The sequence below is a fragment of the Nematostella vectensis genome, chromosome 9, assembly GCF_932526225.1.
Source record: "Nematostella vectensis chromosome 9, jaNemVect1.1, whole genome shotgun sequence".
NCBI lineage: Eukaryota > Metazoa > Cnidaria > Anthozoa > Actiniaria > Edwardsiidae > Nematostella > Nematostella vectensis.
Genome location: NC_064042.1, coordinates 16166921 through 16192449, shown reverse-complemented (window position 1 = coordinate 16192449; position 25529 = coordinate 16166921). Strand labels below are relative to the sequence as shown.

General features: G+C 40.4%; 3 protein-coding genes across 3 annotated transcripts in view; 2 read left to right on the top strand and 1 right to left on the bottom strand.

Moving 5' to 3' along the window:
- Positions 1-17: 17 nt before the first annotated feature.
- On the bottom strand, positions 18-13893 carry LOC5502723 (anion exchange protein 3). The gene is made up of 4 exons (XM_032371022.2): positions 13281-13893; positions 11366-11726; positions 9143-10713; positions 18-630 (listed from the first exon to the last, which is right to left on the bottom strand). The coding sequence occupies exons 1-4, from the start codon at positions 13784-13786 to the stop codon at positions 375-377; spliced, it is 2694 nt and encodes an 897-aa protein (XP_032226913.2). The 5' UTR covers positions 13787-13893; the 3' UTR covers positions 18-374.
- On the top strand, positions 2316-4233 carry LOC125572471. The gene is made up of 3 exons (XM_048733000.1): positions 2316-2960; positions 3093-3191; positions 3659-4233. Exons 1-3 carry the CDS (start codon positions 2733-2735, stop codon positions 3821-3823), a joined length of 492 nt encoding a protein of 163 aa, XP_048588957.1. The 5' UTR covers positions 2316-2732; the 3' UTR covers positions 3824-4233.
- Positions 13894-19359: 5466 nt separating the features above from the next.
- Positions 19360-25529, top strand: part of LOC116610245 (nodal modulator 3) — a 49157-nt gene continuing 42987 nt past the window's right edge. The window contains exons 1-7 of the mRNA XM_048732713.1: positions 19360-19679; positions 19813-19902; positions 20722-20767; positions 20963-21063; positions 21374-21434; positions 24089-24125; positions 24826-24898. Coding sequence (XP_048588670.1) covers positions 19542-19679; positions 19813-19902; positions 20722-20767; positions 20963-21063; positions 21374-21434; positions 24089-24125; positions 24826-24898 — 546 coding nt within the window. The 5' untranslated portion in view covers positions 19360-19541. The remainder of the gene's footprint in view (positions 19680-19812; positions 19903-20721; positions 20768-20962; positions 21064-21373; positions 21435-24088; positions 24126-24825; positions 24899-25529) is intronic.

The following is a 25529-nucleotide window of genomic DNA, read 5'->3' as shown; positions in this document are numbered from 1 at the left end:
GACACGTGATGTAATGATTAGCTATTGATGGCATTTATTCGACTATCTTCTTATTTGCTTATCACTTTTTACAATTAAATCATAATTACCATAGTATCATACATATTTCATGATAAGTGATACAAAAAACAAAAGGTTATACCAGCAACAATTTTTGGATAAATTGGGGGGAAAAATAGTTTATACCTTAGTTATAAATAAATAGTGCCTCGCATTTAGTAAAGTGTTCCAGCTATTTTCCAGAAAGTCAAAATCTCGGTCCTGACGAATTAAAAGGTTTAGTTTAGGTATCTAATAAGTACGACCATCGTTCAAGTTGCCCAGCATAAAGTTTCCAAGTATTTTCCAGTACGTTGACCAGCATGTTGCGGGAATTAGATGGGTACGTGGACCATGTCGAACTCGTCCAGGTCGCTGTCCAGGTATTCCTCCTCCTCGTTGTCCAGGTCCTCGAGTTCCTGGTCGGTATAAAAGCGCTCGAGCATGCGCCGTAGCGGGACCAGGCAGATGACGAAGAAGGGGAAAAAGGGGGCGACTACGGTGACCTTGATGGCCACCAGGAACAGCAAACACACCACTTGCACGAGGGTGAACGCGTTCATCTTGCCCGTCGACACGCTGCGCACGTACCTGCAAACGGCAGCATTTGTATTGATATCACGAGATTTTCTACGATCTACACGTGACACGAAGTCCTAGTTTAAAGGCCGCATTAACGTTGCATTAAAATTTTTTACATGATAAATTCGGCGACGGTGACGTACAACAAATACAAATGTCGGTAAGTTTGCCATTTCATATTCAAGCACACGGAACAACAATTTCGTTATTTGCCAATTTGCTGCTTTTCTACTCGATACCAATACAGTACGATGACCAGCCCCGTAGCAGTCCTAGTTCCGTATCACTCAGCATTTGTTTTTATTTTTTTTGCCTCGAATATTGTAGAGTTGAACGATCCAAAACTACCTAAATAATACAAAACTATAAACCTTTCCTGTGATATAAATCCAGCTTTTTTCATCCAATGGTTTGTTTAGAAAGTATCATTATTGATCGTCTTGTCACTTACTGGAACCCTGTGCTCCATACATCCGGGACCTTCGGTTATAGTGAATTTGCATACTGTTTTACACGTGACTTCAAAAATCTCAAATTCAGTTCCTTCGTCTTGCGGAAAGTCCTATTAGCGTTCTGAAATATATATCCGATTGATAAACGAAAAAGACGGAAGTCTACTTGGGGTCGTCTCATTTCTGTGCATATTATATGCACAGAAATTTGTAGTCGTTTTAGAAAAAATCATGAGCATTGGGCCCTCCGCAAAAAAGATAGAGCAATTTTAATATGAATTGATACGGAACTGGTGATTGTACTGTATGGTTAGGGGGTTAGGTCAGTATCTAGGACACTATATTAATGGCTACATGAAATATATACCCGCGAAACATTGCGAATATTGTCGCTAGCCAGCTAGATCATACCCTGGTCCCAGAGCCTCGAGCGTCTCTCTATTCAGTGGCCACTAAATAGAGAGACGCACGAGGCTCTGGAACCAGGGTAGCTAGATCTAAATTATATACGCGTAAAACGGCGTCTAATATTCGAATTTTATACGGCGCGACGTTAATGCGGCCTTTAAACTAGGCCTTTACTCAAAAGCCACTCAAAATAGTTTTAATTACGTGGTTTCGTGATCGAGATCGGGAGTTATGAAATACCATTTCCTTTTTCGAGAACTCTTTAGAAACGAGTAGTTAAAGCGAAATCGGGAGTTATGAAATTTCCTTTCCTTTATTGAGAAATGATGAGCAAACACTGACAATCCTCTTCATAGTCTATTCCTTATTCGGATAAGTCGTAAAACGAAATGGGACGTTTGGAGATTCCATTTCCTTATTCGCGAAAACTAACTTGAACAAGGAACAGTTCCCTATTCGTGTCACTGCACTAATCTATTTGTTTTGTCATAGCCATATCTAGTAGCCAAGGTGTTAATTGACAACAAGCACTATCTGTCAAATTGTGGTTTTGTTAGCAAGGTCAAATTCACACGACATACGTACGTAGTCAAGTAAAGCGCGAATATACTCCTCTAAACAAATTGTGAGAAAATACTAACAATCCTCTTTAAAGTAGATTCCTTATTCGAATAGATATTTAAAAAGAAATCAGGCGTTATGAAATACCATTTCCTTTTTCGAGAAATGTTTAGAAAATACTAAAGAACCCTCTCTTTAGTCTATTCCTTATTCGGATAAGTAGGTAAAACGAAATCAGGCGTTATGAAATACCATTGCCTTTTTCGAGAAATGTTTAAGTAATGGTTCGTGTAAGAACTACGGTACCCTGCGGCAACGCATGCGCAGAAGTAGCTATAAAACTTCAGTAAAATCCTGCCCTCTGATTGGCTAAAATACATCTTCGGGTGTTTTTCGTATCTTATCCATTGATTGACAAACATTTAAATTAAGAATAAAACAAAGGTTGCATTGTTACAACTTATCCCCGAGTTTTGTCCGAATCGTATGTTCGGAAGTTAGATTTCCGACCTAGCGCTCACGTCGCCATTTTGAATTCTACATGCTTCCTCCTCGATATATTAAGACAAGTCTCTCGCTATTCATTATCTCTTCGAAAATAGTTTGAAAATCTATTATATATACTTTAAAGAAACGCTTCTGAGTTCTGTTTGCTTGCAAACTTTGTCCGAGAAGTTAGAAAAGCTTGTCATGGTGTTCAAAAGGCAGGCATGTTGCTGCCCAAACCACGAGGCTTGGTGTGGCAGTAAGCCTTCAGATGTGGAACAGAGGTCCCTGAGAAAGGCGAACAGAGTAGAGAAAGTTTTCTTGGAGCTAGATGACAACGGCAAAAAGGGCTGGTCTAGAAGCATTTGTATGTACTGTCGACAGCGAGTCGATTTGGAGCTTGGAAACAAACGCATGAAAACTTCACACGAGGTAAAAAAAATGATCTTTCTCAAAGTCAATGTTCTGTCGCTTGCCGTATAGATTCTGCTGTTTCTGTACTGTCTTGACCAGTCTTGATCCTCCTTTTCAATTTGTTATTTATTTCGAAAATCAAAATTGCAGAGCTGTAGAGATGAAACTGCCTCAAGTTCCAGCGTGTTTTTCCAACCGGAAACCTCTGAGACCAGCGCCGCCGCTGAAGCCGCGTTAGAACCATTCCAGGTAAAATTTTCATAGGTCAATAAGTACTTGAGAGACAAATAATTGGTTCAGAAGGGAACGAAATATTTTACTCGTTCTATTTTACTAAAAGAGTTTTATTACGGGAAGTTGTCATTTGAGTTTACGATGTGAATATGTAAATATAAGTTATGTGAGCCTGATTTATAAGCTGGGTGAAATGTAAATACCAACAAGCCCGAATGTATTCCTTGAATGTAGCGAAACATCCTGGGGTTTGACACCCTGAAATTGAGGTACAGCAAACTCCCGTCTAAGTGAAAGAATTGTAAGCAACAATGTCTTTCTTAATTTTCATTAGCTGACAGCCCTTGTAACACTGTTTTTAGTTCCTGACGTGTCTGCTTCTGAGGAAGTTGACTGTAGTTGCCTTGTATTTTTTATAAGTTCTGATATTCAAGAAATGAAGTTGAGAAGGAATCTTAAGTTTGTGTGTACTTTTTTTACAGGACATTGAGGAAACCTCTGCACTAGGGCAAATTTTGCCGTCATCAGTTGATGCTGTACGACTCATGAAAGCATCAACTAAACTAAGGGACATAGAACTAAAGGACATAAAACGATGCATTGAAGTAGAAGATACGGCGTTTGGTGAAGCGAAGATATTTTTTTAGAAAATTGTAAAATATAAATATCAGCAATAACCCGCAATTGTCAGTAAGAGCAGTGGAATGCTTATGCGGATGCAAAAAGCTGAAAGAAATAGTGAATATAAATGCAGCCCGTCTGGAGCCAGAAGAATTACAATTTCTTCGCAGAAATTTTCCGTGAGTCCTCATGGCCTACTATGTATCGAAGACGGAGACCCCGATTATAAGCTGGACACTCTCGAATTCATCAATGAGCTTATGGAACAAACCTTGCTTGCGGCTTGTTTTAAGAAAATATTGTGCGTTCTGTCTGTGTCGATAAAATAATAATTAGAGGACTGCTACTACTGTGAATTCCAGTAAACTTTATTGCTGTGGCTTGTATGCGATAATAGTTGTATTGAGGATCGAATAAAGCAAAATTGGTAACTTTATTTAAATGCGTGAATCGTTTTAGTTGTCAATCTTAACATGAAAATCGTTGTCAAAAATCTTTGAAAGAAAAAGTGACTTTCTTTGGAAAGCTAAATTCCACCACACTAACAGGCTTTTGGAAATGTGAGACCGTATTTTCACACGTTTAGCCAGCGGAATGTTTGCTTTGGCAAGAGACAAAGCGCAAAATTGTAATAAGTGAAGTATAAAAAGTTATTAGCAGATATCCGAAAGGGATTTCTCCATGCTCCGAACATACGATTTTAACAAAAATGCACAGGTTGAAAGCTTTCTTACTTCGAACCTAAGCCCCCTAATAAATATGAGTGCAAGAGCACTTATTTCAGAGAAATGTGACTCCAAAGTTCAAATTTGGCGGGCAGAGCGTCTTGAACCAATAAGCATAGCAATATTAATTAGATTAGTTAAAAAGATAACGAACCCCTATTGCCGCAGGACCTATCGATTCACCGTAGTTCTTACACGGAGCATTACTTAAAAAACACTAACGACCCTCTTTTTAGTCTATTCCTTATTCGGTAAGTAGTTAAAACGAGATCGGGAGTTATGAAATACCCTTTCCTTTTTCGAGAACTCTTTCGAAAGGAGTCGTTAAAGCGAAATCGGGCGTTATGAAATTTCATTTCCTTTATTGAGAAATGATGAGCAAACACTGACAATCCTCTTCATAGTTTATTCCTTATTCGGATAAGTAGCCGTAAAACGAAATCAGGCGTTATGAAATACCATTTCCTTTTTCGAGAAATGTTTAAAAAACACTAACGACCCTCTTTTTAGTCTATTCCTTATTCGGATAAGTAGTTAAAACGAGATCGGGAGTTATGAAATACCATTTCCTTTTTCGAAAACTCTTTCGAAAGGAGTCGTTAAAGCGAAATCGGGCGTTATGAAATTTCATTTCCTTTATTGAGAAATGATGAGCAAACACTGACAATCCTCTTCATAGTTTATTCCTTATTCGGATAAGTAGTTAAAACGAAATCAGGCGTTATGAAATACCATTTCCTTATTCGAGAAATGTTTAGAAAACACAAACGACCCTCTTTTTAGTCTATTCCTTATTCGGATAAGTAGTTAAAACGAAATCAGGCGTTATGAAATACCATTTCCTGATTCGAGAAATGTTTAGAAAGTACTAAAGAACCCTCTCTTTAGTCTATTCCTTATTCGGATAAGTAGTTAAAACGAAATCAGGCGTTATGAAATACCATTTACTTATTCGAGAAATGTTTAGAAAAAATAAAAAACCCTCTTTTTAGCCTATTTCTTATTCGGATAAGTAGTTAAAACGAGATCGGGAGTTATGAAATACCATTTCCTTTTTCGAGAACTCTTTCGAAAGGAGTCGTTAAAGCGAAATCGGGAGTTATGAAATTTCATTTCCTTTATTGAGAAATGATGAGCAAACACTGACAATCCTCTTCATAGTCTATTCCTTATTCGGATAAAGTCGTAAAACGAAATCGGACGTTGGGAGATTCCATTTCCTTATTCGCGAAAACTAACTTGAATAAGGAACAGTTCCCTATTCGTGTCACTGCACTAAGCTATTTGTTTTGTCAGAGCCTTATGTAGTAGCCAAGGTGTTAATTGAGAACAAGCACTATCTGTCAAATTGTGGTTTTGTTAGCAAGGTCAAATTCACACGACATACGTACGTAGTCATGTAAAGCGCGAATATACTCCTCTAAACAAATTGTGAGAAAATACTAACAATCCTCTTTAAAGTAGATTCCTTATTCGAATAGATATTTAAAAAGAAATCAGGCGTTATGAAATACCATTTCCTTTTTCGAGAAATGTTTAGAAAATACTAAAGAACCCTCTCTTTAGTCTATTGCTTATTCGGATAAGTAGGTAAAACGAAATCAGGCGTTATGAAATACCATTTCCTTATTCGAGAAATGTTTAGAAAATATAAAAAACCCTCTTTTTAGTCTATTCCTTATTCGGATAAATAGTTAAAACGAGATCGGGAGTTATGAAATACCATTTCCTGATTCGAGAAATGTTTAGAAAGTACTAAAGAACCCTCTCTTTAGTCTATTCCTTATTCGGATAAGTAGTTAAACGAGATCGGGAGTTATGAAATACCATTTCCTTTATTGAGAAATGATCAGCAAACACTGACAATCCCCTTCATAGTTTATTCCTTATTCGGATAAGTAGTTAAAACGAAATCAGGCGTTATGAAATACCATTTCCTTATTCGAGAAATGTTTAGAAAACACAAACGACCCTCTTTTTAGTCTATTCCTTATTCGGATAAGTAGTTAAAACGAAATCAGGCGTTATGAAATACCATTTCCTGATTCGAGAAATGTTTAGAAAGTACTAAAGAACCCTCTCTTTAGTCTATTCCTTATTCGGATAAGTAGTTAAAACGAAATCAGGCGTTATGAAATACCATTTACTTATTCGAGAAATGTTTAGAAAAAATAAAAAACCCTCTTTTTAGTCTATTTCTTATTCGGATAAGTAGTTAAAACGAGATCGGGAGTTATGAAATACCATTTCCTTTTTCGAGAACTCTTTCGAAAGGAGTCGTTAAAGCGAAATCGGGAGTTATGAAATTTCATTTCCTTTATTGAGAAATGATGAGCAAACACTGACAATCCTCTTCATAGTCTGTTCCTTATTCGGATAAAGTCGTAAAACGAAATCGGACGTTGGGAGATTCCATTTCCTTATTCGCGAAAACTAACTTGAATAAGGAACAGTTCCCTATTCGTGTCACTGCACTAAGTTATTTGTTTTGTCAGAGCCTTATGTAGTAGCCAAGGTGTTAATTGAGAACAAGCACTATCTGTCAAATTGTGGTTTTGTTAGCAAGGTCAAATTCACACGACATACGTAAGTAGTCATGTAAAGCGCGAATATACTCCTCTAAACAAATTGTGAGAAAATACTAACAATCCTCTTTAAAGTAGATTCCTTATTCGAATAGATATTTAAAAAGAAATCAGGCGTTATGAAATACCATTTCCTTTTTCGAGAAATGTTTAGAAAATACTAAAGAACCCTCTCTTTAGTCTATTGCTTATTCGGATAAGTAGGTAAAACGAAATCAGGCGTTATGAAATACCATTTCCTTATTCGAGAAATGTTTAGAAAATATAAAAAACCCTCTTTTTAGTCTATTCCTTATTCGGATAAATAGTTAAAACGAGATCGGGAGTTATGAAATACCATTTCCTGATTCGAGAAATGTTTAGAAAGTACTAAAGAACCCTCTCTTTAGTCTATTCCTTATTCGGATAAGTAGTTAAACGAGATCGGGAGTTATGAAATACCATTTCCTTTATTGAGAAATGATCAGCAAACACTGACAATCCCCTTCATAGTCTATTCCTTATTCGGATAAGTCGTAAAACGAAATGGGACGTTTGGAGATTCCATTTCCTTATTCGCGAAAACTAACTTGAATAAGGAACAGTTCCCTATTCGTGTCACTGCACTAATCTATTTGTTTTGTCAGAGCCATATCTAGTAGCCAAGGTGTTAATTGACAACAAGCACTATCTGTCAAATTGTGGTTTTGTTAGCAAGGTCAAATTCCTTCTACACGCGTACGTAGTCAAGTAAAGCGTGGATATTTCTCCTCTAAATATATTAATGCGTTTGGAAATAAAGCCCAAGATACAAATACATTTATTAGATGAGAGGTAGATTTCCTCTCTTTTGCTAGATTCATTTGTGAAAGCGATTGCACGCATTTCGTAATTTGACCTTTTGTAGCAGAAAGAGTCTCATGTTCACAGCTCCGCTTAGCAGCGAGCACGTTAAAGCAACCAAAATTACCCGACGAAAATGCAGTTGGACTTGTTCTGAATAAACTGTTATGCCTAAATACTGTTTTAACTCGAATTAAAAGGTATCTTGTAAGTACCCCCCCCGGATTTGAATAAGGAACTGAGCGTATAAGGAAACAGACGAAAAAGGAACTGCGAATAAGGAACTAACTTCACTCTGGTTCATCAAGACCTTATCAAAATCCCTAGAGGGTTCCTTTCCTTAAGGTCTTGGTAAAGGTAAATTTGACACCACTATTTGTTTTTGTGGTTTTTGCCAAACCTGTATCACTAGTCCTTAAACTTTATTTTTTCCAAAAAAATTTTTTCCAGAAATCGCATTTTAAGACGGCTGAAATGGACCTTTGCTGTTTCCCGTGACCTGTTGACCGTGAATTCACGCCAAATCTTTGACTTTTCTCGCGTATTATTTTGAGGCGAGAACTCGAGCTTGTCGGGCGTAACCTCGCGACGGGGTTTAAGATATTTTAGACTGAAGATCGCTTTTATAGCACTTTTCGCGTCCAAATTTCGCCAGAAATGATAGTTTCAACTTTGATTCGTGATATTTTGTTGACAGTGTCAAATAACAAGAATTCCTCATACACTTTGGCAATACAAAAAAAAATATAAATATAAAAACGCGAAGGTGCATTACGCTCTAGATTAAACTCAGTACTTTTGAGTTTGAGGCCTCAAAACTTAAACACGGAATTAGCTATTGCAAAAATAAAACTTGCAGGAGATAATTCAATCTTTTAGTTTTTATTTGATATATAGTTTGTACATGTAGTGAAAATTGCGGCGCGGAAACGTCGTTTACCTTTACCAAGACCTTAAGATTGTCTTATTTTTTTACGCAATAATATATACGTATCCCTCCCACCTCGAACGGCAAATTCTAGCAGCGACACTATTTCCCTCTGGTTTGAGAAGGTAATAACAGTGTCGTAGCGCCCGACCCAAAATGGCCGCGGCTGTGCCCCCTATATTTTCAGAATGTCCCTTTATAATGCCTACCCCCCCCCCCTTCTGGTATTTCAAGAACCGCTACGGCCGTGAAGCGTTCACTATGAAGCTATTCCACCAAGCCTACCTTCTTTCTGGGTGATGGTTTGGGGAGACGAACAACAGTTTGAAGCGCTCGACGAACTGGAGATGGGAAAGAGACGAGAAGCCAAGATGGACAAAGACGCCGAACAGGACCACGACCGGAGTAAGGCGAATGACTGGGGCCAGTAGCATGGTTAGCCCAATCAGCACGTGGATTATGATGTTGGTAATGCGCTGTTCTTTGACTTCAAGTAGTTGGGGGTGTTCCCCCGGGGCGTGGTTAGTGCTGTGCACCATGAGGGCGTGGAGGTGGGACACGGTGTGCACCGGTGTGGCGCACATCCAGGGAAGACCCAGTACTGAACACATACCCATTAGGAACCCCACAACAAACAAGTCCAGGTTATAACCCGGGCCTTTTTTGAGTTGGTTGTCTTTCTTGTCGAGGATTACATTGCAGAATTCCACTTCCATAAACACGAGAATACTGACAAGGATCGCGGGCACGAGAGCGCCGAAGATTGCATCGGCCCCTAATCTCCGCTCGGTGCCCATCGGATTCACGTACCAGCCGCGTAGGTGCGGTGACGTCACGTCGAAGCCATCCGGGACGTTGAGCCTTTGGACATAGATGGACTGGGCCGAGAGTTCAACGAGGATCATGGCAACAATCGCTATGAGGACACCAAAGTCGCTAATGGCTCGTCGTAAAGTGTGGTTTAAGAATCTGCTGTGACGAACATCCCGGATAATATGTGCGACGAAGAACGTGCCAAAGAAGAGTATGGTGGTGAAAAGAGCCGTGTTTGACACATCTTTCCCATCTACATTCTCAGTCGAGCCGGACGTGAGGGGATAAAGACCGAAGATATCATAAATGTATTTAATGCCGTCGTAGATGAAAATTAAGGAGATCATACAAGCGAAGATCTCCTCGGTGAATCTTGTAAAGTAACGAATCAAGAAGCAGCCCTCCATTGCGACTAGAGCCCAGCAAATTAGCATAACCCAGATCCCCACCCAGGCTCGCCATGGCATGTACTCGAAATCAAAGCTCTCACTCAAGTTGAACACGTTCGTCTCGAATACCAGCAGAGGCCCCGTAGCGCCGATGATAATCAGAGGTTGCCCGGCGAACAACGCGAAGATCACCCCGGACAGAGCAGTCGAGACGATCATCTCGGCCACCCCCATCCAACCTTTGGTTTTCTTATAGAGTAGACCGCCGAAAGAGATCGCGGGCGCAAGGCAGGCTACATACACAAGTATGGTAGCCATCACACACCGCCAGTTGAACGAATCTGTCATGTCGCTTTTGTAGTAAGGGAATCGTCGTTTGACGTCACGGAGTAGACCCCCGCAGAAGAGCCCAGTCCTCTTAAGCGGGTCGTCCTCCAGTTCCAAGCTCTCTGTGACGGTTTCCTGTGTCTCTAGATCTGAGATATGGCGCTGTTTCCTGAGTAGCGCTCCGCGCCTGCGCAGTGCTGTTTTCTTCGTCTCCTTGGCTAGACTCGGGAGGGACTGGGCTAGAACGTTTCGGTCCCATTCCCCTGGCGGAATGATGACAGTATCTGACAGGAAAGAATCCATGGCGTCGTAAAGATCTTGAAGTTCCTGAAACAGATCAAATCTTACTTTTACTTGCTTGAACAATCTACAGCGTCAAGCTCTTGTGCTTTTTATGCAAAGCATTACAAAACACCCAGGTCCATACAGCAGCTGTTTACTAAGACAAACTCCACACGGAGGCTAAGGCGGATCAACACAGTTCCCAAAACCAAGAACTGAAATAATCTGTCTCTTTTGCGGTGGGTGGGTGGGTGGGTAAACACGACTGTCGCATCAGCACTTCTGTAATTTCTATCGTGTTTAGATAAATGCATTATAAGAACTTGCAAATTTTGTATCTATTGCAAAGACATAACGCAGCCCAAATTGGTTCGAAGAGCGCCCTTGACTACAAGCGCAAAGCACTGCAACCAAACAAGCATCCTAAATACAAACGTTGAAATACAGCATTTGCGCATGCGTATGAGTGAAGCATGGATGCAAACACCAAACGCTGAGTTCGGTGGGTTTGTATTAAGATATGGCCGAGGGGTTTGTATATTCGACCATCTGGATACCTTACCTCAGCGTCATAACCCGGCTATCTGGATACCTCAGCGTCATAACCCGGCTATCTGGTTTCCTTACCTGAGCGTTATAACCTTGCTATCTGGATATCTTACCTCAGCGTCATTACCCGACTATCTGGTTTCCCTACCTCAGCTTCATAAGCGCAATCCAAAAAGAGCCTATCTGACATCAGCGTCGCCACGCAGCGCCCCACCTCATGGTAGTCAATAGACTTATCATCTGGGCCTAGAAGAATGAACAAGAATCGCACTGGGATGTTGACTTCCGCCAGGTTCCGAAGACGACAGCCGCGAGCCAATCGCACAAAGGCGCCTTCAGGTGCGGAGAGGTGTTTGTGGCCACCCACTAGGACCGTCGTCGCCTCTGCGTCCTTTGGAATCCTAGCGTCAATACTTGAAACTTTATTGTCAATCGTGTCCACTGCGAGCGAGTCTTGTGCCCTGCTGGTATTTCCACCTGGTTTAGTAGCTATTTCAACATGCGGAATACTGGAAAAAAGGATGGAAAAGAAATCATTTTGGTTAGCTTATACTGTATGTATATGAAGGAAACGCTATCGTTTTGGGGGTTTGGTAACGAGAAAACTTCTCTTTTTCAAAAACCATCTCAATTGACAAAAGATGGTCAAAATCATAGCCTTGCTATTCCAAATTGAACAAATCGCCGAGCTGCGGCCCCCTTTAAATGAACTAAAAATAAGCTAGTAATAGACTTAAAATAAAAGTGAATGTGCAGTTATACCAAATAAGGAATTTATTAGTTTTATATCAAAGTGACCGCGTTGGCTATCATCATCATTTATCTTGTAATTAAGGTAATTCCCTCTAATTGCACTGCGCACCCCTTCTGCGCATAGTGGCGCGCGCTGTTTGTTCGAATTTTCCGGTATTAAGTGCGCGCGCGCCACAGTTGTACAAGAAAACACAGCAAAAGGCGCGCGTTTTTTTACTTAAAATCGCTTTGACAGGAAAACGAAGTCGGTTACCCCCATTTTTTTGTTCAAATAGTTAAATATATACGGAAAAATGATATACTGAAAGAAGAAAAAAAGTTGGGTTGTAGAAGTTTAGTTATTTCTCTTTATAGCCGTAAAAATACTTCAAAATGGCGCTTTTCACTGTATGAATAGTGGCGAAAACAATGTATTTTAGTGCGATCTCTTAAAATGTGATTTGTTTTGAACATTAGCTACTACGGGTTATTGTTTAGGAGATCGGATTTTGGCAGCTCGACAAACAGAACTTAATTTTCTAAAGACTATAGGCACTCTTTTTGAAAACTAAGAGTTGGGATTTTTCCTTGCGCGATCAGTAAAAACGCGTCAACTCTACGCCCCTCTGTTGTGAAAACGAGGTCGGTACCCCCATTTTTTTATTACATTTTTTGAAAGCCCTTAACTTCAATATTGTTTATGCCAAATTTTAAAAAATTCTGGGTTGTAGAACTATTTCAAGGGAATTACCTTAAGCCCGTCGCACACGGTGAGCAAAACTTCACTCGTGCAATTTGCTCACTGCCTCGCGAGGCCAAAAACTCACAGTTCAAGCAGGCTAGAATTTTGCCTCAGTTGCTCGCGAGACGTGATTTCGTTCGATTGACGTCCGCAGACGGTGAGTTTTCGGCCTCGCGAGGCAGTGAGCAAATTGCACGAGTGAAGATTTGCTCACCGTTTGCACCGGGCTTTAAAGCGTGCGTTTGTGTCTAAAAGATAATTTGCTTACCGCGGGGCAACAGCATGGATGAACGCGCTTGCGAATGATGCAAGAGATTCTAGAACCCCATAATAAGTTTCATTTTTCATGGAGTAACCCATCATACAAGAACCTTTGGAATTTTTTGGCTTAGAAGGTTCTTATAATTTGGGGTATTAAAATCCAAAATTTCCGCTTGTAGGTTCTTAAATCACTAGGTTCTTGCACGCGGGTTTTTACTGTTTTATTAGCCTTTAATAGCAAATAGTAATAGTTTAGAATAACGGCTAAGTTGAAAACCAATATTTAAAAAAATATTAAAATTTATTGATTAAGATAGACGATTCCTACCTTGTATCTTGAATTCCTTTCTCCATCACACTTGTGAGGTCGCTGGTCTTTTTAAACGGTCCACTGTTCCTCCCCTGCTCTTTTCCTATAGGATGTATAGTAGAAAGTTTGCGAATTCCCCCTCCTGATCGTTGCTTCTGAAACTGGTGTTCATGTGGGGTCAATAAAATAGATAAAAATGCATCGTGCTCTTTCTCCGATAGCTTGCCGTCCGAAATAAGTTTACTAGCGACTGCTTCGGCAATACTTGGAAGCTGATCCTCGTCGAGATCAAGCAGAAGGCAACCGTTCTGGAAAACTGTTCTTACTTTTTCACAGCTATGGAACCCTAAGCATGGTATGTGAGGCTTGCCCCATCGATTTGCGTTTTCCTCAACATCCTCTTCAAACTTGATCCATCGCGCGGTCTCTTTCCATATAAGCTTATCGTCTGAGCAGCTAAGTTCTTCGAGTTCTACAAAACCCTCGTGCAAAGACAAGCCTTCTTCTTCGCCGTAAAAGGCCATGTGCGGAGCATACCTAGACTTTACATAACTTTCTTTTCTCACATGACCGGAATAATTTTACCCCAAATAGGTAGCATGATTTCGAAGCGAGCGCGCGGAATCTTCGAATGCTAATTACAGCTTATGACGTCATTTTAGATGGTCACAAGATTTTTACAATTTTACGCGTTCCAATTGGTAATTTATAGGACAATAACAAAATAAAATAAAAAAAGTCATGCGGAGAGAGTGGTCATCACAAAAATACACTCTTTTCTATTTTGATAGAAAAACCTCGAGAAGATCATCGAGACTATTGACAGTTGAAGAGAAAACAAAATATATATTTCTTTCCTCCAATTTCGACCCAATACCAAATTTATCCATACTATAAGGGCGTAGGAACAGTGATTGTTAAGCTAAATTCTAATAATAAACCAGGAATTTCCCTCTAATTTGGCTGAAATGCGCCTTGTTAGTGACGCGCTCTCCGTGTTTAAAAATATGTTAATGAAAATATTTTTATTAGTCGCGCACGCTTCGGCTGGCGCGTCGGGAACAGTTCGCACGCCTCGAGGTAGAAGCTCGGACTACGCAACGTAACTTGGCCGGAGAGCTCGTCGCAAACAAGTCCAGCCGGACTAGACCCTGTGCGCAGGGGTTAATGGGATACCTAAGATCTGCAATTTGTGTGGGCTCTATTGTAACAAAAAAATTTCTGCCCACCACCTTTGGATATCACGAAAATTTTTGTGTAATCTTGATGTTTATTGTAAATGCCATAGCACAACACTGATTGGGGCACGAAGGGTAAGAAGCACCATCTCTTCAGGTAGAGGAGGGCCAATAAAGGGGTTGATTGTCCTATCTTTTACAGTAAATCTTATAAATTCTATCCGCACAGCAGAGGTAGCATCGAAATAAAATTCAAGAAAACTGTGAATTCGTTTTAAAATTGCTTTTTTCTTAAAAAAATATTTGGTTCACTGCTCTCAATTTGCTATCAATTAGGGAAAAATTTATTTTAACACCCAAAGTGGGCCATGTATTAACAATATAATTTACATGAAATTTATTATTTTATTTATATAAGTGCAAAGTAAACAAAAATATCTGTTCATGCTATCATATTGTTTAAACATATTTTGAAGTCAAATGAGAGGGCTATAGCATCGCCAGACTTGAAATTAGGGCATCATATATACATTTTCAAGGATCTAGCCAATAACACTACAAGACAACACAATTCTTACAACTTCAAATCAAAATTTGCACTTTATACTATTTTGTTCAAAAATGGGAATTTTTATGCATTTGAACATCAATCTTTTACTGTTTCGGTCATTTTTCAAAATTTATGGCTTATGTGATGACTGGGATTATTAAAGAACCGGGACTTTCAATGATTATTTAGTCTGATGAAGAACTGTGCTAACAGGAGTTTTGAAGAAACGTGAAGTATTTTGAAAAAGAGCAGTGTCCTTTTGACCGAGATGTGTATATAGGGAATGTGGGGGTGGTCAGTAGCGTGAGATGTTCCACTTTACGGCATGGAAGCCAACAGTATTAAAGCTCGCTTTCTGCATATAACGGTACGGTTCAATTTATGTTAAACTATATGCATGAAAGCTTCCCTTTAGCGGGGATCGTTTTGCTTGTTTCAAAATACGTTTAGCTAATCCCTAGCTAAACGGGAAAACTGTGTACATTTGATTTGCTTGTGGTCAGAGAAATACAGTGAGATATCATCATGGTACTTATCAAAGATTTTTACTCGTCATAGTAAAATATCAGTTTGAAAATGGGACAAAATCATGTCGCCCTGACAATGCGTGCAAGTCGACCGTTATTAGTTGATTCTAATTGATGGAAAGTTGTTTTGGTTCCCACTAAAAAGAGCCGAAAACAGCACACCATTTTGCTCTTCAAATTTCCTCGATGAATCCATATTGGAAATATCATCTCGCGGTATAAATTTGACACCTTAGCCAGCCATCTTGGACCTTGATAAATTTTTTTATCGCCGGCAGCCTCCTTGAAGCGCGAAAAAATCATCACCGGCAGCCATTTTGAACCTCGATAAATTTAACGCCTTGATAAATTTATCGCAGGCAGCCATTTAGAAAAAGACCTTGATGAACGGTATATTATAGCACTACTTGCCTGAACACGTTCCAAACTAAAATGAGTTTTCAAAAACACAAAATTCCGTAAAGTATAGGCTTTTTTCCTCAGAAATTTAACAAATGTTCCACTTGATACTAAATTAATTCTTCTGAAAGTGTATTTTTTCCGTTAACACCACACCAGTTTTCACTAAACCTCAGTGTTTCAGACCATTAGCCACTCTCAAGGACATACCATTTCATTTAAAAAATATTTAGATGGATATCTATGAAAATTGCCGCTCATCATAATTCATATTCTCCAGTAAACCAATGTCTGGGACTCAAGATGGCGGACGAAATCGGCGAGCAAATGTTACGAATTTTCACAAACGAAGAAAGACCTATCCATACTGCATTTCTTGCATGTAAAATTTCATGTGCACATGATAACTGCAGAAATAGCCTAAATACTTTCCTGGAGTTTCGAATTCGGCGTAAGATCATGTGTGAATAGTGACTTCCTCGCTCTAGAGATCTTCTAGGGAACATAAAGACAGTATGTGCTCGAATTATATCTCTGAAAGTAGATATTTGTGATGAATACAACCCCAACCAGAGCAGTACCAGAGCAGTATGAGTTCAAATAAGTGCCAGAACATTCAGACCAACCAAATTCATTTCATGAAATGATGTATCGAGCTCATCAGTGTCGTCCGCCTCTTGGATTTTACGAAACGACAATACCGTCTAATTGAACAGGGAACCACCGAAAAGAAAACTCAATGGTTTACAACGAGCGTGTGTAGGTAGGCCCTTGGACTTGTGCACAAAAAAAAAAAGTAAAAAACGGTCATAAAAACGATGCTTGCAAGATATTCGAAAAACTTGCAAGATATTTCCTGAGTTCTGCCAGACGTCAAGCGAATTCCGAAACCGCATCCTGACCGTCATGCATCGCGCGGCGTCTGGGTACGAGACTGGCGCAACTCCCAGGCTCTACTCGGCCCCGAAATGGCGGCTAAATACAAGCACGGAGCAAAAAGTTCGATTAATCGATGATTATTTCTTTTTGCCTAAAATTTTTTTGACTTAAGGATAAAGTCAACTAGAGGAGATCTACCAACATTCATTCACGCCAAGATTTATGAAAGGACATGTCTGGTTTTAGCTAGTAAATGTAACAGTTCACATCAAAACCCAGCGAACACAACCACAAGAAAGCGACAAAAACAATGCAACGGTTTGTTTGTTAACTTTGATGTACTGCATAATTTAAATTATTGAATATGGCCTGGATCCATTTGGTTGGTCCAATGAATAAATCTCAGTAAAGAGATTTAGATCCTAGATCCCCCAAAAATACTTCGATCAGTCAACATCAAAGGTGTTCAATGCTGGCTCCGCTTTTAGGCCTGTGCCTAAATCTATATATTGCGTTACGCACTGTGCAAATAACGACACCCACGCACTGTGCAAATAACGATACCCACGCACTGTGCGCATAACGACATACACGCACTGTGCGCATAACGACATCCACGCACTGTGTGCATAACGACATCCACGCACTGTGTGCATAACGACATCCACGCACTGTGCGCATAACGACATCCACGCACTGTGCGCATAACGACATCCACGCACTGTGCGCATAACGACATCCACGCACTGTGCGCATAACGACATCTACGAACTGTGCAAATAACGATACCCACACACTGTGCGCATAACGATATCTACGCACTGTGTGCATAACGACATCCACGCACTGTGCGCATAACGACATCCACGCACTGTGCGCATAACGACATCCACGCACTGTGCGCATAACGACATCCACGCACTGTGCGCATAACGACATCTACGAACTGTGTGCATAACGACATCCACGCACTGTGTGCATAACGACATCCACGCACTGTGTGCATAACGACATCCACGCACTGTGCGCATAACGACATCCACGCACTGTGCGCATAACGACATACACGCACTGTGCGCATAACGAAATCCACGCACTGTATACATAACGACATCCACGCACTGTATACATAACGACATCCACGCACTGTGCAAATAACGACACCCACACACTGTGCGCATAACGATATCTACGCACTGTGTGCATAACGACATCCACGCACTGTGCGCATAACGACATCCACGCACTGTGCGCATAACGACATCCACGCACTGTGCGCATCACGACATCCACGCACTGTGCGCATCACGACATCCACGCACTGTGTGCATAACGACATCCACGCACTGTCCGCATAACGAAATCTACGCACTGTCCGCATAACGACATCCACGCACTGTGCGCATAACGACATCCACGCACTGTGCGCATAACGACATCCACGCACTGTCCGCATAACGACATCCACGCACTGTGCGCATAACGATATCCACGCACTCTGCGCATGCGCACGCACACACTGTGTAAATAACGACAAGCATGCACTGTTTACAAATGACACGTTCACAAATCCCTATTGTTCTTTCGGGGGTGGTCAAATTTCGTAAAAGAAAATTCACACCCTTCCCCCCATCCCAACCCGGAAAAATTAAGTCCACTTTTTCGAATTTCGCACCCCCACCCCCTCCCCCCAATAAAAATACGCACACGCTGTGCACATAACGACACGCACACGCTGTGCACATAACGACACGCACACGCTGCGCACATAACGACACGCGCAACCCCTTTCGCCTGACAATTTGGATACGAATGAGGATTGTTCTGCAAACTCCTCTGGCACAAAAACATCCAAGGAAGGGAGGGGAGGGGAAAGGACTTGTGCCTTAAAATTTTCGCTGCCATGAGGCGTTTCAGCGCATGTCACAGTTTTAGTCAATATTTCTTTAAAAACTGTCGTTTTTTTAGCTTGCCCTTTCAATTCTTTATCAGGAAATTACATACAATTTTAAGTCGCTTTTTTTGTCGACCTAGAACTGTTAACGTAATTTTCAACTCCCAGGAATTCGTTTTTATTACGCAGGCCGCCATTTGGAAAAATGGGCCCAGAATCTAATATTTTAAAACGGAAGGCGCTGTACAACAACTAGCCTAACCGTAGTCCTGATGTGTGTTATAATATTGTTAATCTCTCGCCCTAGGCTCTTTTAGACCATTTAGAAAAAAACGACAATTGATTTTTTTTTCCCATTCCAAGCCACGGAATAAAAACGCATACATAACAGCAGCTCAGATTACGCAACGTACACGGGGTACGCGTCGCAAAACAAGGGAGATTTCGTGGTTTATTAGTAAGCAGTGGCTATATGCCCGACAGTCGGGAAAGGTCCTCAATGGGCTAAATGTCCGACAGTTTTCAATTTATTCAAATAACCCAGTGAATTGTCGACTTAGTAAGTTAAAAGTATTCTATATTTGTTGGGCATATAGCCACAGCGTTTATTATTATCCCCCTACCCTTGCGCACGCGCACTTCTAACAAGCTTGATGATAGGCTTGGTTACTAAGCGCGCCTAGTTGAAATTGCCGGCTTTGTGGTAGCTTCTTCTAGTCACGTTTGAATGAAGATTTGCTTTACTTTTATGCAAAAGCAACATCCCATTATACTCCTTTAGACGCGGGAAAAACCACAAAGATATTCGGTGCAGACGTATCTGAGGCGAGAGCTATCCAAAAAGGAAGAAGCATGGAGTATTTCGGCTTGCTAGCCGTTCACGTGTTGTGGCTTGTAGGCATTATGGCGGTGTCTTCGAATGCCGATCATGTTGTAGGATGCGGAGGGTTCGTGCAGTCAGATGTGGAAATTAACTACTCGTTGATAGAGGTTAAGTTCTTATACCTCATGTTTATTCAATTGGCGAGACTTCTATGTCAAATGTTGGCCTTTGGGTGATAAACTTATAATGTTTCGTCACAAAATTGTCCTATTTTGTGAATTGTTTTGTCTTTGTTTTCAGATGAAACTTTACACGAAGCAAGGGATTATGAAATACAAGACAGAATGTGCTCCAAACAATGGTTACTTCCTGATTCCCCTTTACGACAAGGTTTAGTTTTATTTTATGTTTGTTTATGCAATAAAGGCGTAAACTATAGGAACATGTTGGAGGGCTGTACTGTATTTTTATTCATTACGAAACTATTAATATTAATCAGTTCTTTGCTGTTGTGGGCATTGGACTATTTAACACTGTCGTTTGTGTCTGAGGCAAATAATTGTTTTATAGTAAAAGCTAAACACTACATGCCTGAACAAGGCATATTCTACTGGAATCTCTCTGTTTCTTGCCCCTAAATTTGATTTGTTCAATGTATGTGAGCTTACATACTAGAAGCTTGTGTTCCTCAGCTTCATATTCAGCGATTCTTACACCCTGTGCCTTTCATTTACAAAAGACTTTTGGTGGAAGTCAACGGCGACTTTTGAAATTTTCCAATTCTAGATCTGCCAGGGCTTTAGACCAATCCCAACCAAACTACATCAAAGAGGATTGCCTTCATAGTTACTATCACCAAGAAAATACTGATAAACACAAAGCCAGCAATAGAATAATGTTTGAATTGTTTCTTAGCTTTGCTTTGTTGTTGATTAAGTGCGTATGTGTGGTGCTTTTCAGTGCTCTCTCATTGGTTAGCGGTCTAATGCTGCCATAATTGCAAAAAGGCTTCTGTCAATTAAAACCAGTCGCGACTCAGAGAAGCACAAGGTGCATGTGAAAACGAGTGGAGTCCATATGAAGATTTTAAAATGTATTGAGTATATAGGATGCTCTTATCATATTAACTTTCTTGTTTTTATGTGAGCGCTACTTGATCATATCTTGACATCAAACTCAGGCACTACTAAACATTTTTTTTTCTTTCAGGGAACATCTGTGTTGAAGATAGAGCCCCCAACTGGTTGGAGCTTTGGTACGTTACAAAAAAAAAGATAAATAAATAAAACATTGGTTTATCTGCAACAAATACTGTATCATGTTTTTGTTTGTTTGTGAGATATATTTACTTGTTTTGTAAAAGAGACATCTTCCATTCTTAGATCAATTCTCTTTATTGCTTTTGTCTCTGGATCTCTGGTAAGTATTGAGATTTTGTTGCTTTCTTCAGAACCCAGCAGTGTTGAGTTGAACATTGATGGTAAAACAGACAAGTGCAGTAAAGGAGAGGATACCAACTTCATTTTCACTGGATTCACACTCACTGGGAAGGTAAATAGATGATAAAAATTTGGTTGTCTGATAAGCAGGCATGATTTTTTATTGTCTTCAAAATTCTTTCTTGTTACAGTTTTTATTTTATACACCCCCTGGAAGAACTCGAGAAGCTTGAATAGCTCTCTCGAAATAATACCAAATTCTCAGTCATGCCATCCTGGTTATGCCTAAAAGTATGGTGTATAACATCGCATAGCATCTTCAAATTTCCAACAACTTTTTTTGTTGCTGTTCCTGTATATTTTTGATTGGGTGCCAATTCAGCATTTAAATGAGTTATAAACCTACATGACATCTGTTACAGGTGCTGAGTCTAGGGCGTGGTGAGGGGCCATCAGGGGTGGATGTAGCTCTGTCTGGCAATGGTAAGTAGTTGTGTGGTGTGAATGTAGCTCTGTCTGGCAATGGTAAGTAGTTGTGCGGTGTGAATGTAGCTCTGTCTGGCAATGGTAAGTAGTTGTGCGGTGTGAATCTTGCTCTGTATGGCAATGGTAAGTAGTTGTGCGGTGTGAATCTTGCTCTGTCTGGCAATGGTAAGTAGTTGTGCGGTGTGAATGTTGTTCTGTCTGGCAATGGTAAGTAGTTGTGCGGTGTGAATGTTGTTCTGTCTGGCAATGGTAAGTAGTTGTGCGGTGTGAATGTAGCTCTGTCTGGCAATGGTAAGTAGTTGTGTGGTGTGAATGTAGCTCTGTATGGCAATGGTAAGTAGTTGTGCGGTGTGAATCTTGCTCTGTATGGCAATGGTAAGTAGTTGTGCGGTGTGAATCTTGCTCTGTCTGGCAATGGTAAGTAGTTGTGCGGTGTGAATGTTGTTCTGTCTGGCAATGGTAAGTAGTTGTGCGGTGTGAATGTTGTTCTGTCTGGCAATGGTAAGTAGTTGTGCGGTGTGAATGTAGCTCTGTCTGGCAATGGTAAGTAGTTGTGCGGTGTGAATCTTGCTCTGTCTGGCAATGGTAAGTAGTTGTGCGGTGTGAATGTAGCTCTGTCTGGCAATGGCAAGTAGTTGTGCGGTGTGAATGTAGCTCTGTATGGCAATGGTAAGTAGTTGTGCGGTGTGAATCTTGCTCTGTATGGCAATGGTAAGTAGTTGTGCGGTGTGAATCTTGCTCTGTATGGCAATGGTAAGTAGTTGTGCGGTGTGAATCTTGCTCTGTATGGCAATGGTAAGTAGTTGTGCGGTGTGAATGTAGCTCTGTCTGGCAATGGTAAGTAGTTGTGCGGTGTGAATGTAGCTCTGTATGGCAATGGTAAGTAGTTGTGCGGTGTGAGTCTTGCTCTGTATGGCAATGGTAAGTAATTGTGCGGTGTGAATGTAGCTTTGTCCGGCAATGGTAAGTAGTTGTGCGGTGTGAATGTAGCTTTGTCTGGCAATGGTAAGTAGTTGTGCGGTGTAAATCTTGTTCTGTCTGGCAATGGTAAGTAGTTGTGCGGTGTGAATGTAGCTCTGTCTGGCAATGGTAAGTAGTTGTGCGGTGTGAATGTTGTTCTGTCTGGCAATGGTAAGTAGTTGTGCGGTGTGAATGTAGCTTTGTCTGGCAATGGTAAGTAGTTGTGCGGTGTGAATGTAGCTTTGTCTGGCAATGGTAAGTAGTTGTGCGGTGTGAATCTTGCTCTGTCTGGCAATGGTAAGTAGTTGTGCGGTGTGAATGTAGCTCTGTCTGGCAATGGTAAGTAGTTGTGCGGTGTGAATGTTGTTCTGTCTGGCAATGGTAAGTAGTTGTGTGGTGTGAATGTAGCTCTGTATGGCAATGGTAAGTAGTTGTGCGGTGTGAATGTAGCTCTGTATGGCAATGGTAAGTAGTTGTGCGGTGTGAATGTTGCTCTGTCTGGCAATGGTAAGTAGTTGTGCGGTGTGAATGTAGCTCTGTATGGCAATGGTAAGTAGTTGTGCGGTGTGAATGTAGCTCTGTCTGGCAATGGTAAGTAGTTGTGCGGTGTGAATGTAGCTCTGTCTGGCAATGGTAAGTAGTTGTGCGGTGTGAATGTTGTTCTGTCTGGCAATGGTAAGTAGTTGTGCGGTGTGAATGTTGTTCTGTCTGGCAATTGTAAGTAGTTGTGCGGTGTGAATCTTGCTCTGTCTGGCAATGGTAAGTAGTTGTGCGGTGTGAATGTAGCTCTGTCTGGCAATGGTAAGTAGTTGTGCGGTGTGAATGTAGCTCTGTATGGCAATGGTAAGTAGTTGTGCGGTGTGAATGTTGTTCTGTCTGGCAATGGTAAGTAGTTGTGCGGTGTGAATGTAGCTCTGTCTGGCAATGGTAAGTAGTTGTGCGGTGTGAATGTTGTTCTGTCTGGCAATGGTAAGTAGTTGTGCGGTGTGAATGTAGCTCTGTCTGGCAATGGTAAGTAGTTGTGCGGTGTGAATGTAGCTCTGTCTGGCAATGGTAAGTAGTTGTGCGGTGTGAATGTTGTTCTGTCTGGCAATGGTAAGTAGTTGTGTGGTGTGAATGTAGCTCTGTATGGCAATGGTAAGTAGTTGTGCGGTGTGAATGTAGCTCTGTATGGCAATGGTAAGTAGTTGTGCGGTGTGAATGTTGCTCTGTCTGGCAATGGTAAGTAGTTGTGCGGTGTGAATGTAGCTCTGTATGGCAATGGTAAGTAGTTGTGCGGTGTGAATGTAGCTCTGTCTGGCAATGGTAAGTAGTTGTGCGGTGTGAATGTAGCTCTGTCTGGCAATGGTAAGTAGTTGTGCGGTGTGAATGTTGTTCTGTCTGGCAATGGTAAGTAGTTGTGCGGTGTGAATGTTGTTCTGTCTGGCAATGGTAAGTAGTTGTGCGGTGTGAATCTTGCTCTGTCTGGCAATGGTAAGTAGTTGTGCGGTGTGAATGTAGCTCTGTCTGGCAATGGTAAGTAGTTGTGCGGTGTGAATGTAGCTCTGTATGGCAATGGTAAGTAGTTGTGCGGTGTGAATGTTGTTCTGTCTGGCAATGGTAAGTAGTTGTGCGGTGTGAATCTTGCTCTGTATGGCAATGGTAAGTTCATAACTTCGCCACATGGGCTCATATGCCTGTTATTTTTCTAGGTGTAGATCGAAAGGCTTCAACAACAGATGGGGGATTGTAAGTACCTCCTTTTTCCACCACTTTTTTTCCTGTGAAAAATTGCTCAGTAGTACTGTAAGTACTGGAATTATTTGGACAAAGAATGACATATTTTTTAGAAGTGTCTGTTTTAACAGAGGATTTTACATTTTATAAAACTGAAACAATATGAGTCAAGACTTAGTATGCCTTGTATGCCTTGATTGATGTTATCAACTCACTGGTGATCAATTGGAAGTATTGGAAGTATTAATAATTTAATACAGTGGAACCTGGATTTTACGATACCCGATTTTACGACGACCTCCCATTCTCCCTGCGTAAATACAGTGAAATGTATAAAAAATTACCTCAATCTTACGATATTGGATACAACGATATTCTCGATTTTAGAGAAGTAACTGCACAGTCTTACACAGAGTAGAGTTTTAATATTGATAATTAACCAGACCTCGCTACAACAATATTTTCAACGGATTCGATCATAAAATCGAGGACCTCTTTGCAACAACACCTTGATTTTACGATACATTTTCTTTCTCCTGAGGCATATCGTAAAATCTAGGTTCCACTATATTTCAAAATATTCAAGAGCACACCCTCCATGGGAGATCAAACCAGCTTATTCTACTGCAGTGGAGCTACTCAGAACTATGAGATACTGTTTACTATATACCTGCCTGCAAACTATCCTGAACTAAACCTTAGTTCCTTTCAGGTTTATATTCACCCGGGTTATGCCAGGGAATTATAAAGTCACTGCCTCACACACAACCTGGGCTTTTGTCAAGGTACATAAGTTATACCAGGGAGTCATGAGACACTATTCCCTGGACATGAATCCTTCATATATTTAGTTTTTGGCTGACATCAATCAAATGGTATCATTCGGTCATTGTTCCACATCTGTCAAACAGTATTATTCAGCCTTTTTTCCACATTAGTCAAACAGTATTTTTAGTCTTAGGTCCACATCTCAATGAATGGTATCATTCAGTATTTGTTACACATCAGTCAAATTGTATCAATCAGTATTTGTAACACATCAGTCAAATTGTATCAATCAGTATTTGTTACACATCAGTCAAATTGTATCATTCAGTATTTGTTACACATCAGTCAAATTGTATCAATCAGTATTTGTTACACATCAGTCAAATTGTATCAATCAGTATTTGTTGCACATCAGTCAAATTGTATCAATCAGTATTTGTCACACATCAGTCAAATTGTATCAATCAGTATTTGTCACACATCAGTCAAATTGTATCATTCAGTATTTGTTACACATCAGTCAAATTGTATCAATCAGTATTTGTTACACATCAGTCAAATTGTATCAATCAGTATTTGTTACACATCAGTCAAATTGTATCATTCAGTATTTGTTACACATCAGTCAAATTGTATCAATCAGTATTT

Bases quoted from the DNA above. Each gene is read 5' to 3' on its own strand.
- LOC5502723 (XM_032371022.2), bottom strand. From the start codon at position 13,786: ATGGCCTTTTACGGCGAAGAAGAAGGCTTGTCTTTGCACGAGGGTTTT. The intron at 11,727-13,280 runs GTAGGAATCGTC...CCTTTTTTCCAG, and splicing joins AAAGGAATTCAAGATACAAG to TATTCCGCATGTTGAAATAG. The intron at 631-9,142 runs GTAGGCTTGGTG...TGCCGTTTGCAG, and splicing joins AACCATCACCCAGAAAGAAG to GTACGTGCGCAGCGTGTCGA.
- LOC125572471 (XM_048733000.1), top strand. From the start codon at position 2,733: ATGGTGTTCAAAAGGCAGGCATGTTGCTGCCCAAACCACGAGGCTTGG. The intron at 2,961-3,092 runs GTAAAAAAAATG...TCAAAATTGCAG, and splicing joins GCATGAAAACTTCACACGAG to AGCTGTAGAGATGAAACTGC. The intron at 3,192-3,658 runs GTAAAATTTTCA...CTTTTTTTACAG, and splicing joins CCGCGTTAGAACCATTCCAG to GACATTGAGGAAACCTCTGC.